Here is a 15,407-nt window from a genome sequence, read left to right on the forward strand (position 1 = left end):
ACTTTCAGTTGAATCATTCTGTCTCCTGGTATTCCTGTGAAGTAAAGAGGAGCAAGAATTCTCCCCATTTTATAGATGAGGCCTTGAGAGGTTAAGGGACTTGATCAAGGTAATAAGTCAGGTCAGTTTCAGAGCTGGAACAAGATACAGTCAGGTAACTCATCCAGGCTTACATTCTTTCTACTAAACCACATTATGGCCCACAGAAAGCTTTCTGGAGATGGGTTCGGTTGTTCTTCTGCAAGCTGAACTCATAATTTTGTTCGTTCAACCACAGATTCTGTGTGTTCTGAATTTCCCCCCATTTTCCCCCTCTTTCTCCTCCCTCATCACTCCCCATCATTAATAAGCCCTGGTGATAATGTTCATTTCTTCTCGTCATTTTTCATAAACCTCTCAGAAAGTCCCCTTGAATGCATGCGTGGAGATATTTCCTTGCAAATCCCACAGTTGTTCTTAATCTTGTGATGGGTTCCCTCCCAGGCTTTGTCCTCTTTTTCATGCTGCCCTGGAAGCCAAAGGCAGTCATATCCCCCTGCATCCTGCCCTATAGCCACCCCAAAGGGAAGTAGCTATTCTAGGGAGCCTTTTGAATTTGTGGAAAGCAATTGCTCATCTGCAGAAAGCACTTCGAAACCCAGGGAAGTCTTGAGCCAAAGCGCCATTGGAGGAGGAAGGGAAATAGATCAGGCTGGCAATTCTTAAATGTAATTAAAGCGATAGAATAAGTCTTGATGTTGCTTGAATAAAATACTCTGATATATGCATTCTTTCTGAGTTTTTTGTGTCCACCCTTAACAGTTCTACCATTGATGGATGGCTTAACCATTGATGGAGAAGGTTGCCATAGAGATGGCATCACCTGAGAGGCAGAGAGCAAGACCAATTTCTTAGGCCAGTGAGCATTTCAAATATGCGGCAACATTAAATGAGACTATGATCTGTTCTTCAGTAGGTTCAGCTGGTTTTGAAGTATCAAACATTTTTTGGGTGGGGGAAAGTGGAAGAAGAAGCAAAAACATGAGAAACTTCTGTGAAAAAAAGCTGGCTAATTTCAATGAAGTATAGTTAAGCCTTGCTGTTTGTGGTTTCATGTGTTCTTCAGGGACCTTTTTGATTTCCTGTTCTATGTTCTCAGCTTGGAGGAATCGCAGAACCACAAACGGCAAACTAAAAAACTAGAGGCTATAGGTCTCCATGCTGCGCTTAGTGCCATGTGTCTCCTTAGCAGTGTGGCTTAGCAGACAGACCACAGGCCTTAGAGTCAGAAGGATCTGGGTTCTAATCCCAGCACAATCTAAAAATTGGGCGGAGTGAGGTTCAACGTAAAAGATAGTATAAAAGTACGGAGTCAAACAATCACATTTATGAGCACTTACAGTGCAGAGGCCTGCACTAAGAGCTAGGGAGAGTACAATAGAACAGAGTGGGTAGAAACATTCTCTGCTCACATCATGCCTACAGTCTTTATAGTGTATTTGTTGAGCACTTACTATGTGTCAGACACTGTACTAAGCGCTGGGGTAGTTACAAGCAATTCAAGATAAGGTTGGTATTTGTTAAGCGCTCACTATGTGCAGAACACTGTTCTAAGTGCTGGGTTAGGTACGGGACAAATATAGAGGGTGAAGAGTCCAACAAGTCCAGTGATAAAGGGGACCCATAGGGAGATTGTAAATCTGTAGAGGTTCCGAAGTCCCCCTGCTTAAATTCCCGTGCCCAGGCCAGATGGGAGCGGGGGTCCCGGATGTCGTGATGGGAAGGTGGCAGAAACACCCCTTGGTTTCCCTCAGCAGTCTGGTGGGGAGAGAGGCAACTGGCCTGGGTTTCAGGGTAATAGCCCGTTCATTTTTACCAGTCAAACCAGGTAAGGGCAAAGGGAGCAGCGATGAGCTTGCTGGAGGAATGATCATGGCCATGGCCCCCTGACAAAGCAGAGTTTTGGGGCTTTTCTAGCAGTGTCCTTGGGGTCCTCCCAGCCATTAATGGAACCCCAGTTAGTGAGACCCTCCCACCACCTCCCCCCCCCAGTAGAAGTCACACGATCTTTATCACCTTTATCTAAACTGTAAGCTTACTGGGGGCAGGTAGCGTATCTACCAACTATGTTATTTTATACTTTCCCAAGCTATCAGTACAGTGCTCCGCCCGCTTTCCCGCTAGACCGTAAGCTCAGTGTGGAAAGGGAATGTGTCTGTTATATTGTTACTGTGCTCTCCCATGCTCCGCACCCAGTAAACGCTCAATAAACACAATTGACCGACTGTCTGACTTTGCACATAGAAAGCACTCAGTAAATACCACTGATGATGCTGATCACCAAATCAATTATGAGCTTGTTCTATTTCAGCTTGGGTTTCAGACATTATTTTGTGCCACTGAGCTTTAACTCACTAGAACTATTCTTGTTTAGGATTATAGGAGAGAGTACTTATTGCCTGAGTTATATATGTAGCCTCTAGGTTTTGGTTCTAAAACGAATCTAAGAGCATGTAAGTTTGTTCAACACTTTACCCATTATTAGTGAAACATTTTTCTACCTGGAGTGCAACAGAAAAATATTGAATCAACTTGTGTCTATTCCAGCACTTAGCATTTAATAAGTATTTAAATGCCCAGGGCTTAGAACAGTGCTTGACACATAGTATGCGCTTAATGAGTACCATAATAGTAATTATTATTGTTATTATTATAATGACGGAACCCCCACTCTCAAGGCCTAAAAGAGATTTTTCTGCAAGAATCAAACCACAGAGGAGTTTAGGGAAGAATTGAAAAAGTAAATGGAGTCTGTCAAATGGCACAAATATTACTTCCTTAATTTGAAAAATTCATTCCATTGTATTTATTGAGCATTTACTGTGTGCAGAGCACTGTACTGAGTGCTTGGAAGAGTATAATACAGTAATAAACAGATGCACTCCCTGCCCACAACAAGTTTACAGTCTAGAAGAGAGGAGACAGACATTAATACAAATAAATAAATTACAGCTATGTACAGGAAATGAGAACGTGGGACTTGGTGATTACTCGTTTTGGACACAATTCAGCCTGATTCTTTTGTAAGCTCTAGGGTGGTTCCTGGAAGTAAAGTAGCTGAAGAGATTAAGGAGAACATGGGACTTGGTGATTACTATTTTTTGACACAATTCAGCCTGATTCTTTTGTAAACTCTAGGGTGTTTCCTGGAAATAAAGTAGCTGAAGAGATTAGCGTGAAGGACACTAAAAATTGCATGATAAGTTTTTTGGGGGAATAAGAGATCATCTGAGTTTCATTTTTCTCTTGGTTCCAGGTATTTTCATGTGTAATTCCAGGATGGCTTCAGAGAGCAGCACATAGGGTGCTTCATCACCTCCTCCATACACGGTATTTCACACTGTGCAATTCTTTTTCCCATTCTCTATTTCCTTTTTTTTTTTCCTTTGTCATTACTTTCCATTAGCTCCAGCATAGTTTCTGTTAAGAGCTGTGATGTTTTTCCAAGATTCTTCTTAGGCTGTGTGGTATTTTCAAAGTAAGCTGTGAGCTTGTTACTTAGTTTGGGGTTAGTGATGCCATCTTAAAATGCTTAAGAGAATTTTGCAGTTGCTGCTCAGGTTCCTTTTTCTGGTGGAATGAGCCAGAACAGGATCTTGTTGTTGTGATGGTCTGGGCACAGATCAGCAGTAAGGTAATTGTTGCTGTCTGCCATTGACCTCAGGAGAGGTTGATTTACATGCCCTGCCAATCATTCTCGAAGAGAATCACTCATTTGGAGACCTCAGCTGGTGTCCCAGAAAACTAGGACAAAAGGGAGGTCAGAAGGTCAAGTTAAATAGGGCCACAGAGGTGAGAGGCTCCATCTTGTTCCTTGCCCCATCCAATTTTCAATTTCAATTTTCAATAGTATTTATTGAGCGCTTACTATGTGCAGAGCACTGTACTAAGTGCTTGGAATGTACAGTTTGGCAACAAATAGAGACAATCCCTACCCAATTATGGGCTCACAGTCTAATCGGGGGAGACAGATGGACAAAAACAAGGCAACATAATCACGATAAATAGAATCAAGGGGATGTACACCTCATTAACCAAATAAATAGGGTATTAAAAATATATACAAGTGAGCACAGTGCTGAGGGGATCCCAAAGCAGTCCTGTGCCATGGCTTTGTGCTGCAGAAGAAAATCCATGATGGGGGGCCTCTTTGAGGAGAAAAGATAAATGGATAATTGCTAGCTTTGGGGGTAACCCAAGTTATGAGCTAGTATCAAACTAGGATTAATCTGAGGTTAAACTAGAATTTTGGTTTAAAATCCCTTCTGCCAAATTACTGTTGCTACTCTCCAGCTAAAGAAGATTCAAACTTGAATACATTTTGAGTATATAGTAAATTCTTTGATATCTAATTTCTGAAAAGGCGGCTACCTTACTATTACGGGCTCTCGTTATATCCCGGCTAGACTACTGTGTCAGCCTTCTCTCTGACCTCCCTTCCTCCTCTCTCGCCCCGCTCCAGTCTATTCTTCACTCCGCTGCCCGGCTCATCTTCCCGCAGAAACGATCTGGGCATGTCACTCCCCTTCTTAAACAACTCCAGTGGTTGCCTATCGACCTCCGCTCCAAACAAAAACTCCTCACTCTAGGCTTCAAGGCTCTCCATCACCTTGCCCCTTCCTACCTCTCCTCCCTTCTCTCTTTCTACCGCCCACCCCGCACGCTCCGCTCCTCCGCCGCCCACCTCCTCGCCGTCCCTCGGTCTCGCCTATCCCACCGTCGACCCCTGGCTCACGTCCTCCCGCGGTCCTGGAACGCCCTCCCTCCTCACCTCCGCCAAACTGATTCTCTTTCCCTCTTCAAAACCCTACTTAAAAATCACCTCCTCCAAGAGGCGTTCCCAGACTGAGCTCCTCTTCCCCCTCTACTCCCTCTGCCATCCCCCCTTTACCTCTCCGCAGCTAAAGCCTCATTTTCCCCTTTTCCCTCTGCTCCTCCACCTCTCCCTTCCCATCCCCACAGCACCGTACTCGTCCGCTCAACTGTATATATTTTCATTACCCTATTTATTTTGTTAATGAATTGTACATCGCCTCGATTCTATTTAGTTGCCATTGTTTTTACGAGATGTTCTTCCCCTTGACGCTGTTTAGTGCCATTGTTCTTGTCTGTCCGTCTCCCCCGATTAGACTGTAAGCCCGTCAAACGGCAGGGACCGTCTCTATCTGTTGCCGACTTGTTCATCCCAAGAGCTTAGTACAGTGCTCTGCACATAGTAAGTGCTCAATAAATACTATTGAATGAATGAATGAATGTGTGGTGGTGGTGGGGTGGGTGGTGTTTGTGAAGTCTGTGTGAACCACTACCTCAGACAGAATGCATTATTGTTTAGAGAGGAAGTTGAAGCCATTAGCTTTCTTCCCCAATCAGCTGCTGAATGCAATGCAGACAGACCAGCAGCAAACCCCTGGGTAAGCTTCCTGTCAGTGATATTCGTGGTATTCTCATGCCTCTCGGGGATGAAAATCTCACAAATCACAGAGAATCACTGGACATTCTTAGGATGCCGAAGCTGGAGCAATTCTGATTGATCACTGAGTGACTTTTCATTTTGAGCCTGAATAAACTTAGGGAAAGACATTAAATATCATTTTGGTATTTAAGTGCTTCCTATCTGCTAAACACTGAACTAAACTCTGGATTAAGTTAAATGTAAGCAGATTAGACTCAGTCCCTCTCCCATGTGGGGCTCTAATGGTGGGGGGGGGGGGGCCGTAGGAAGAACAGGTATTGAATCCCGATTTTACAGAGAAGAAAATTGAGGTAAAGAGAAGTTAAGTGACTTGCCAGTTTGGGTTTAATTCTTTTAGCCAAGTTCTTTTCCCTTTAGAAACCCAGTTTGAACCAAAATACATCAAACAGCTATCATTCCTCCCATTTTTGGAAGGGTCAGAGGGGTAGCGGCCGCCTCTGGTCTGGCCCTTTACATCATATAAAGGTGACACAGCCAGGATTAGAGTCCAGGTTCTCTAACCCTCAGGCCTGTACTCTTTCCACTAGGCCACACTGCTTCCTAGGGGTAAGAAAGGAAAAAGGGGTGGGGGAGAAAAGAGAAAAAGGAGGAGGAGGAAAAGAGCAGAAAAAAGGAAAGGGGAAGAAGGGAGAGAAAGGTAAGAGAATACTTCTAATGTGTCTGTTATTTTTACTGCAGTTCATGAGGTTCCCAGTCCTGAAATCTTCTCCAGGCCTGAGGCTCATCTGATGGTTGACTAGCGTATTTTCACTCTGCCATTACCTAGTTGAGTGCTCTGTGTAAACTAGGTGTGCGTCACCATCTCACCTTCCTACTCCCCTGGTTCTTCCTCCTCCTCCTTCTCCCCCGCTGCTACTTAGCCCATCAGCACTGGACTGCTGGGCCAGACCAGAGGTGGCCGTTACCCCCCGACCCTTCCAAAAATGGGAAGAATGATAGTTGTGTGATGTTTCCTATTTTGGTTCAAACTGGGTTTCTAAAGGGAAAAGAACTTGGCTAAAAGAATTAAACCCAAAGACCTTTAATCCCAAAACAGCAGTTTAGATCTTTGTTTCCTTTCCTTCAAAAATACTCAGGCATTGAAATGTCTCCAAAGAATTCTCGGTTTGCAGTTAGCTGAAAGAAAAAAGCTCTGCCTCATTTTCTTATAGGAACTACGCTTTCTTCACCCTGCATCTAGCTTTGCAAGTGGCCGTTTACTGCGAGTACACCTGGGAAATATTTGGCTATTGCAGAGAGTTGGAGTTCTCGTTGAATTATCTTCTCCTCCCATATCTGTTGTTCATCGTGAACCTGATTTTTTTCATCCTGAGTTGCATTACCAACCCTGGTAAGTTGAAATGTATTTGGAGCGGTGTACCTCGGCTGCAGAAGAGAACGTACAACACAGACCTGACCCTGACATCACCAGCATGTCCAGTGTATGTGGATATATTGTCCCTTGGCATGCACACATTTTTTTATGTCGATTTCCCCTATTCAGTTGCCCTACCTATTTGGTGCCACCCACAGCCTTCCCCCTTGCCCCTCTTCCTGTGGGCGACCAGGAATTGTCCGCTAAACTTTCTAGTGATTTGAGGGCATCCACCTTTAGGAATAGATGGTATTCAAACTTGCATCCTCTTCGTGAGTGTTGCTCTAACCAATCCAGAGGGACTACTGTATTTATATGGAAAAGTGCGTGTACGGATATAAAGCACCCAGATACACGAGGGACGGGACAGGACGGGAGGACCGTCGACAATACAGCAGGTAAAATCAGTCAGTCGAATTTATTGAACCCTACCTTGTGCAGATCACTGTAGTAGGCGTTTGGGAGAGTACAGTATAACAATATAAGATGGAAGTCTTTTGTGAAGATTTGTGGGAGGTTCAGGCATTAATGAACTGATCAGCATTCTCCCCCGACTACCCTGCTGGGACTTCTGCAGGCCTCCAGATCAGCAAGATGGGAAAGTGGAGCAGCCAGGAACAAGAAGAGACTGCAGTTGCAGTATTTTATGGAGACTCAAGTCGCCTCCTGCTTCTAGTCCTAACCCACATCCCTATTCTTGGATGTGTGATAGGGAGAGAGCAATAGAGTCAAACTGTACCTCTCTAAAGATTTTGAAGAGTGGGCCAGACAACAGTACCACACTAAAGAGAATGATTGGGCTTGGGCCAGCCTGAAACTAAGCTGGGTGTCAGAATTTCAACTCGAGGACACCACTAGTCCTATTGACCAGTGCCCAAAGAGTTGTGAAGGAATGGATATAATAATAATGGTGGGGTTGAAATGTTGATTATGTGCCAACCACTGTACTAAGCGCTGGAGTAGATACAAAATAGTTCAGAAACAGTTCTTGTCCTACATGGGGCTCCCAGTTGAAGTAGAAGTGTGAGCAGGTTTGGAATCCTCATTTTTACAGATGAGGAAATTGGGGACCAGAGAAGTTAAGCCACTTGCCCAAGGCCTATAAACCAGTTACTCACCTCACTACTCTCCTTACAACCAGCCCGCACGCTTCGCTCCTCTAGTGTTAACCTTCTTACTGTGTCTTGATCTCACCTAGCTCACCGCCGACCCCTCGTCCACATCCTGCTTCTAGCCTGGAGCGCCCTCCCTCCTCAAATCTGACAGACAGTTACCCCCACCGGACCCGCTTCAAAGCCTTATTGAAGGCACATCTCCGAAAGGCCTCCCCTAAGCCCCCCACTTTCCTCTTCTCCCATTCTCTTCTGTGTTGCCCTGACTTGCTCCATTTTTTCTTCCCCCCTCCCAGCCCTACAGCATTTATGTACATATCTATAATTTATTTATACTAATGTCTTTCTCCCCACCTCTAGACTGTAAGCTCACTGTGGGCAGGGAATGTGTCTGTTAATTGTTGTATTGTACTCTCCCAAGTGTTTAGAACAATGCTCTGCACACAGTAAGTGCTCAATAAATACAATTGAATGAATGAATGAACTCCAATGATCTAGGAGGTAACTTACTATATTTGCTTTATAACCAGGGTGCTATGTTTTATACTTTATCATTCTTTGAAACCATTTATCTTTCACTTGGGAATGTTGATTCTTTAAGATATTGGCCCTTAAAACTTCTTGCTTAACCCTCACGGTTACCCTCATGCCTGTTTGTTGCTTTAAGATTGAGAAAATCAGTTATTTCCTTTTGCTTCATTTACAGGTGCAATTACAAAATCAAATTTGTTGCTTTAAGATTGAGAAAATCACTTATTTCCTTTTGCTTCCTTTACAGGTACAATCACAAAATCAAATCAGGCAGTGTTTCTTGGTGCATATGAATATGACGAAGTGATGTTTCAGAAAAACTCAAGGTGCCCAACTTGCAACTTGGAGAAACCAGCTAGGTCCAAACACTGCAGTAAGAACCTTTGCTTATTGCCCAATCCAGGAAATTCCAACGTCAAGCTTTGCGGATGGGTTAGAAATCTTTTATCAGGTGCACTAGGCCAATTTTTATGAAGAATTGCTGGTGTGTGATCCCTTGTTTGAGAGGACAGCTTCTATCCTAAAATATATTTCATTTTAATCATTGCGTTTTTTTACCCACTAAGTGAATGGTTTGGGATATAAAGCACATTTATTCACTTAAAATCATTTTTTGATATCCTCTTCTGGAGTGCTTTTCTCTTTACATTCTAGGGGTTCTTGTCCTTACTTGCCTATCCAACGAGTGTGTTTTGTATCTACCTCAGCATTTAGTACAGTTTTTGGCTCGTAATAAGCACTTAATACATATTATTATTATTATTACTATTATCTTGTGACAAAACAGATTCTTTTGGTAGAAAGCAAATAGGACTTACATCACTGAAAGCCATAGCACAACATTTTCACACCCTGCCTAATGCTCAACCCAACTTCATCTTTTTTTAACATGAATACATTTAGAGCAAGTACAACGAGGCCAGGAGAGCAATTCAAGGCAAAATAATATGTTGCCCTTTCCTCCTATTTTTAACTAGGCATTTGTGACAGATGTGTGCATCGTTTTGATCACCACTGTGTGTGGGTGAACAATTGCATCGGAGCCTTCAATGCAAAATACTTCCTGCTCTACCTCTTCACGCTGACTGCCATGGCTGCAGATATTGCAATTATAACAACGGCATTTCTAGTCCATTTGGTGTTCTTATCAAACATGACTCTGGGAAGTTACATTGATGATGAGGGACAGGAGAAGGCAGTTGATGTTGTTTTTCTAATTCAGGTAAATGTGTGGATTTCTTACTTACCTGGGGCTTCACTACTCTTAAAGGAGCCTTTTATTTTTTGCTTTAAAAGCATCCAAGTAAATTTAGCCAAGTTTTGTTTTGTTTCTCTAGAAGGTTGTACTCTGAATTTTTGTGAATCGCTCGTGTATTTCTATACTCAGTTCTAATAACGAGAAGTGCTTTAATACTCCCCTTACATCTTGAATTGGTTTATTTCGATCACTCCCTGTCTTATATTTGAGGTACATCTATCTGCCTGTCTTACATTAGATTTATTTCTATTATGCACAAAATCGCCCATCTTTATAGGCTAACCAGATTAACACTTCACCTTGACCTCAGACATGCCCTTTTATTGAGTGATAAATTATCAGGGAAAAACAAAACAACAGCACCAACAACAAAAAACCTATCCATACTTATCAACAGTGTCAAACATTCAGGTCAATACTTCAGCAAATTCAGATGTCAACACAATGCCACCCTGGGGTCAGCTGACTCCTGTCAAAGCTATAGCTGCCTTTAACCAGGTAGAAAGCTCCAAACCAACCATCCTCCCCCGGTGAAACAGGCATTTTTCACGGGAACAAACACCCTCTCTGTCCGGTCAGTGCCATTTTTTAAAAAGAGGGTGATTGATGCCTCTATTGAAGACGATCTCCTATAGCCCAGAAAACAGAATCAGTCAAATCAGAGACCGCCTCCAATTGGACAGAGGTGGTTTCCTTCCAAATGGATGAAATTTCCCTGTGGAAAGTGAAAGCCTTAATCATCAGAACTATTTCTGGGTGAACAGAGACCAGCTGTTGGATTGGGCTCACACAGCTGGGGCCCAGCTCCATGGAGATGGCTTCTCCTGACATTATTCATTTCATTACAGTTGTATTTACTGAGCACTTTCAGTGTGCAAACCACCTTATTAAGCATTTGGGAGAGTACAGTATAACAACAAACAGACACATTCCTTCCCACAACGAGCTCAGTCTAGAGGGGTATGTTCTCCATTCAGGCCTGAGGCGTGGTTAAATTTTCATGGAAGATTTCATCTTGGCATGCTCTGTGGCTTCTATTCCTGTGCCTTTGTTGATTTTCAACTAGTTACAGCTCATGACCTCTGTGTACCATAGTCACACGTACACACACATTCTCAGAATTGCTGGGACTCAGCCTCTAGAAACCATCCAAGAAATATCTCCTACCCCTTTTAAGGTTCCCCAAACTGGGAACTAGGCTTGGTCAACTTTCCCTATTCCCACTCACGAGGAGGCCTTCGGTTTGGCCTAGCCCCCTGAAGCTATACAGACCCCCTGCCAGGGCCCAGAGCATCTGAACTAGCCCAAGACGTCATGGGGCTTGGCATCTTTTGGCCCTGAATGACTTACCCTAGAGGGAATAATACAGGAAGACACCCCACAAGTTTCTGCTGGAGACCATCTCACCTAAGAAGTGTGGCAATTCTCCTGCCCCCAAAAGACCCAGAGCACTATTGGGTGCATCTTGCATAGGGCAGCTAGTGAGTCCAAAGAACCTCTGCTTCTCCATCGGTCACCACTTTAAGTTAAAAATGGTTGTGTTTTATTTGCTTGCATTCACAGATAGGGAATCTGAGACACATTAAAGTTAAGTGACTTCCCCTAAGGCAGTGACAAGGTGCAAAGACGAGACTCAACTGAATAAGTACAATGGACTGACTGACTAATAGTATGAATAATATTTCCTAGTTCACCTAGAATAATCACACTGCAATTTTCTTTTTTTCTGCAGCACCTGTTCCTGACTTTCCCAAGGATTGTCTTCATGCTTGGTTTTGTAATTGTACTTTGCCTCTTGCTTGGGGGATATTTCTGTTTCTCCTTATACTTGGCAGTCACCAACCAAACCACCAATGAGTGGTATAAATCAAGCAGAACCAAGGGTCATCCGTGCCAGACTTCAGAACCCCGGCTGGAGAAGCCCCATGTGTCTAGGAATATTTATTCCAAGGACTTCTGGAGCAATTTACAAGAAATCTTTAAACCCACTGTGGAATATGAAGTGAAGAAGAAATTTTGAGACGGTGGCTTCATGAATTGTACATTTAAAATATAAGTATTTTTTTTAACAATTTTTCTAGAGGTAATTCCATTTGGTATGTTTTCCCTAACCTTTCCTTCCTTCTTGGGTTTTCAACAAATATTTGTCATTGGCTATAGAAGAAGTCCATTTTGCTGATTTTTCATTTTGTGGTATTTTTTAAATTGGCTGGATCTTGAAATGGCCATTGACCACCTCACTAGCTAAAATCCCTTGGAAGACAAGAACTTGTAAACCTCTATCAGAAATAGATTCCTTTTTGGAGAATATCTGTATTCCCAGCCATTGATTTATCGGGTAATTGTGTTTTGAAATAATCAAGTCAGGCTTGGGGAAACAGAGTTTCTAGAGTCTGTTCTTAACTGCCTTATTGTCTACATTTATAGATTCAGTTTGGGAGGATAGAGACATCCACATTTCAGGGAGATTATAAGAGAACGATCATTGTGGAAACAGAACCCCTTGCCCTGGCATAAGACGTTTCCATGGAAAAGAAAGGCAACATCCAGTTTTCAGCCTGTCCTGAAACCTTTTGTACTTTCCAAGAAATGAGACAAACATGGATATAATAGTAGGTAGGATTTATTTATCACTCTGTGCAGACAAATCAAATCCCTTCATCAGGGTCCATAAGGATATTTAAAATACAGGTTCCGGCTCCATGTCGTTGTTTGGTCACAATGCATTTACCAGATGTGTGGAATGTTTAAAATGACCAGATTTTCCACTGTAAAAGGAAGATAGGAAAAGGAAGATAGGTTGCCACCCTCAGCTGGCTAGAGACTTTTTCAGTATCCACAGGTTCCCTTTTCACACTTGTAGTTTTCTCACCTTGTTTCATTTCCCAGTTTGTGGTAAACTGAGGCAGGGAGGCCCAGTCCCATCCTTCCCATTCATTCCCCTATCAGATCTCCACTGGTCAGAAGCAGGTGCAGCACTGAGATCAATGTACAACACAAGGGTGAATGAACTGTTCATATAATAGTAACAATGATAATATTAATTATGGTACTTGTTAAGTGCTTACTGTGTTCCAAGCACTCTTCTAAGTGATGGGGTAAATACAAGTTAACCAGGTTGGACACAGTCCCGGTCCCACATGATGATGATGATGATGATGGTATTTGTTAAGCGCTTACTGTTCTAAACACTGGGGTAAATACAAGGTAATCAGATTGCCCCACGTGGGGTTCACAGTCTTAATCTCCATTCTACAGATGAGGTAACTGAGGTGTAGAGAAGTTAAGTGCCTTTCCAAAGAGAGCTGATAAGTGGCGAAGCTGGGATTAGAACCCATGACCTGTGACTCCCAAGTCAGTGCTCTTTCCACTAAGCCATGCTGCTCCCACAGCCATGCTGCTCCACTCTTATCCCCATTTTACAGATGAGGTAACTGAGGCCCAGAGAAGTGAAGTGACTTGACTGAGGTCACTGAGCAAACATGTGGCGGAGCCAGGATTAGATCCCATGTCCTCTTCCTCCCAGGCCCATAATCTTTCCACTAGGCCACACTGCACTGAATCCACATAGCCTGGGCCCCCTGGATGGGGGGAGGCGACAGTGCGGAGGTGGAACCGTGATTGGATGGCTGCTGGTACAGAAAGCCGGCCGGTATTGAGGGACCTGAATGGCGTCTCAACTTGAGCTTCGATCTTGGTCTCGTGAGCCAAACCACCGCCCTTAAACCCATCTCCAAAGAATCCCGAATCCCAGATCCCAGCTGGGGACTGAGCGATCCCCCGCTTACTCTATGCCACCAGTCCCGATTCCGCTGTCCTGATTTCACCTGTCGGGTGCGGGAATGCGCAGTGGCATCAAGTCCTCCCTGTGTGGCATCCCCGGCCATTTGCCCCAGCGGGCTGGAACCACCCGGGCAGTCCTCAGAGATTATGCCTAAAAGTACCCTGCTCGCACAGCCCCGGGCCTCAGAAGTGAACTTGAGAGGTCCTCTTCAGGCTTGGTTTGCATTGGGGCCAGGCCCAGGTTCCACAGTTCTGAGTCCAGGCTGGTCAGCTGAAAATATCGGACCCATCCTGGGCTCTGCCCCACCGTTGTAGCTGCCCACCCCCAAAATGGTGCCATCTCCAAGGGTCGATTGAACCACGTGGGCAACTGAACCCCCTCAGTTGTCCCAAATAGAGTCGAAGAATCACGGACCAACGCTAAAGAAGTAGGACGTCTAATAGCCTTTGTCAGAGCTGGCTTAGGTGGAGGGTGAATTTTTTTAAATGAAATATATAAATGCCTAATGAACTGATTGCATAACAGTGGGATAAGGAGCTGAGAGACTGGACTTCTGTTCTCACTTTGAGTTCTGATTCAGTTTGGTATCTTGAACGAAGCTCTTCATTCTATTTTTAACCTATAAAGTAGAAACAACTCTTCTGACTCTGAAGAAGAATGAGAAAGATGGCTTAAAAAACTGTTTGAGCACCTTAGAGATACAAAGGAAATACAGCCTATTTTAATTCACATAGACTTGCAGAATACCTTCTGGTCTCTTTTTTTCTTGTCACTGTGTTGGTAGATATAGGTTGCTTTGGTCCAGTGAAATTTTTCTCCTTCGGAACATGGCTTACCAGTGACTAGTTAAGCAAACTGTTAAAACGATAATCTTTGGCCTGTAGGATGGCAGCCTAATCCAATGGAAAGAACACTGGCCTAGGGGCCAAAAACTGTAAGCTCATTGTGGCCAGGGAATGTCACTCTTTATGGTTGTATTGTACTTCCCAAGCACTTAGTACAGTGCTCAGCACACAGTAAGTGCTCAATAAATACAATGGAACGAATGAATGAATTTGTGTTCTAGCCCTGTTTCTGTCCCTAGTTGTGTGACCAAGGACAAATTGTGTAATTCTCCATACTTCTCTCTGTTTTGCCTAAGTGGAGAATAATTGTTTGATCCTGTTTTGGTCTCAAGGGGCTTTTAAAAAGCTAACTTGTGTATTTTCATTTACAACCTTCAATCACTGTCTTACATAATCAGTGGTATTATTGAGTGCTTACTATATTCAGAGAGTACAATACCACAGAATTGATAGACATACTCCCTCTCCACAACAAGTTTATAATCTAGAGGGTACTTTGGTTTTTTATAGCACTTTTATTCGCAAAGCGCCCTCACTTAAATCAGCTTATTTTAGCCTTCACAACAACAGTGTGAGGTAGGTAGGAAAGTCTGGTAGTATTGTTCCCATTTTGCAGATGAGGGAACTGAGGTACAGAGGAGTTAAGTGACTTGCCCATGGTCACATGGCAGGTTAGCAGCAGAACTAGGACTCAAACCCGGGTCTTCCGGCTCCTAGACCGGCACTCAGTCACTACGTCACACCGCTTTCCCAACATAACAAATAAATTGGTTTATTTGAATAATAATAATCAAGTTATTTGTTAAACGCTTACTATGTGCCAACCACCGTACTAAGCGCTAGGGTAGATACAAGATATGCAGATTGGACAGTCCCTCCCCCTGAATGACTTAATAATATACAAGTGAACTTCTCATAATTCGTTCTGTTAGTTTAGCTGGCTCTCACAGTGTTTCTTGTGTTGATCTGAAATTTTCCCTCTTCAAGATAAACTAATATCTTCCCGTTAAT

General features: G+C 43.4%; 1 protein-coding gene across 2 annotated transcripts in view; it reads left to right on the top strand.

Annotated features, from left to right (window-relative positions):
- The window catches only part of ZDHHC4 (zinc finger DHHC-type palmitoyltransferase 4), a 47,292-nt gene extending 35,217 nt beyond the window's left edge, over nt 1–12,075 (top strand). For both annotated transcript variants that reach the window (XM_007656212.2, XM_007656208.3), the window contains exons 3-7: nt 3,296–3,369; nt 6,664–6,842; nt 8,757–8,882; nt 9,487–9,731; nt 11,500–12,075. In XM_007656212.2, coding sequence (XP_007654402.1) covers nt 3,296–3,369; nt 6,664–6,842; nt 8,757–8,882; nt 9,487–9,731; nt 11,500–11,787 — 912 coding nt within the window. In that variant the 3' untranslated portion in view covers nt 11,788–12,075. The remainder of the gene's footprint in view (nt 1–3,295; nt 3,370–6,663; nt 6,843–8,756; nt 8,883–9,486; nt 9,732–11,499) is intronic.
- Nucleotides 12,076–15,407: the final 3,332 nt, after the last annotated feature.

The sequence above is a fragment of the Ornithorhynchus anatinus genome, chromosome 2 (genome assembly GCF_004115215.2).
Source record: "Ornithorhynchus anatinus isolate Pmale09 chromosome 2, mOrnAna1.pri.v4, whole genome shotgun sequence".
Taxonomy (NCBI): domain Eukaryota; kingdom Metazoa; phylum Chordata; class Mammalia; order Monotremata; family Ornithorhynchidae; genus Ornithorhynchus; species Ornithorhynchus anatinus.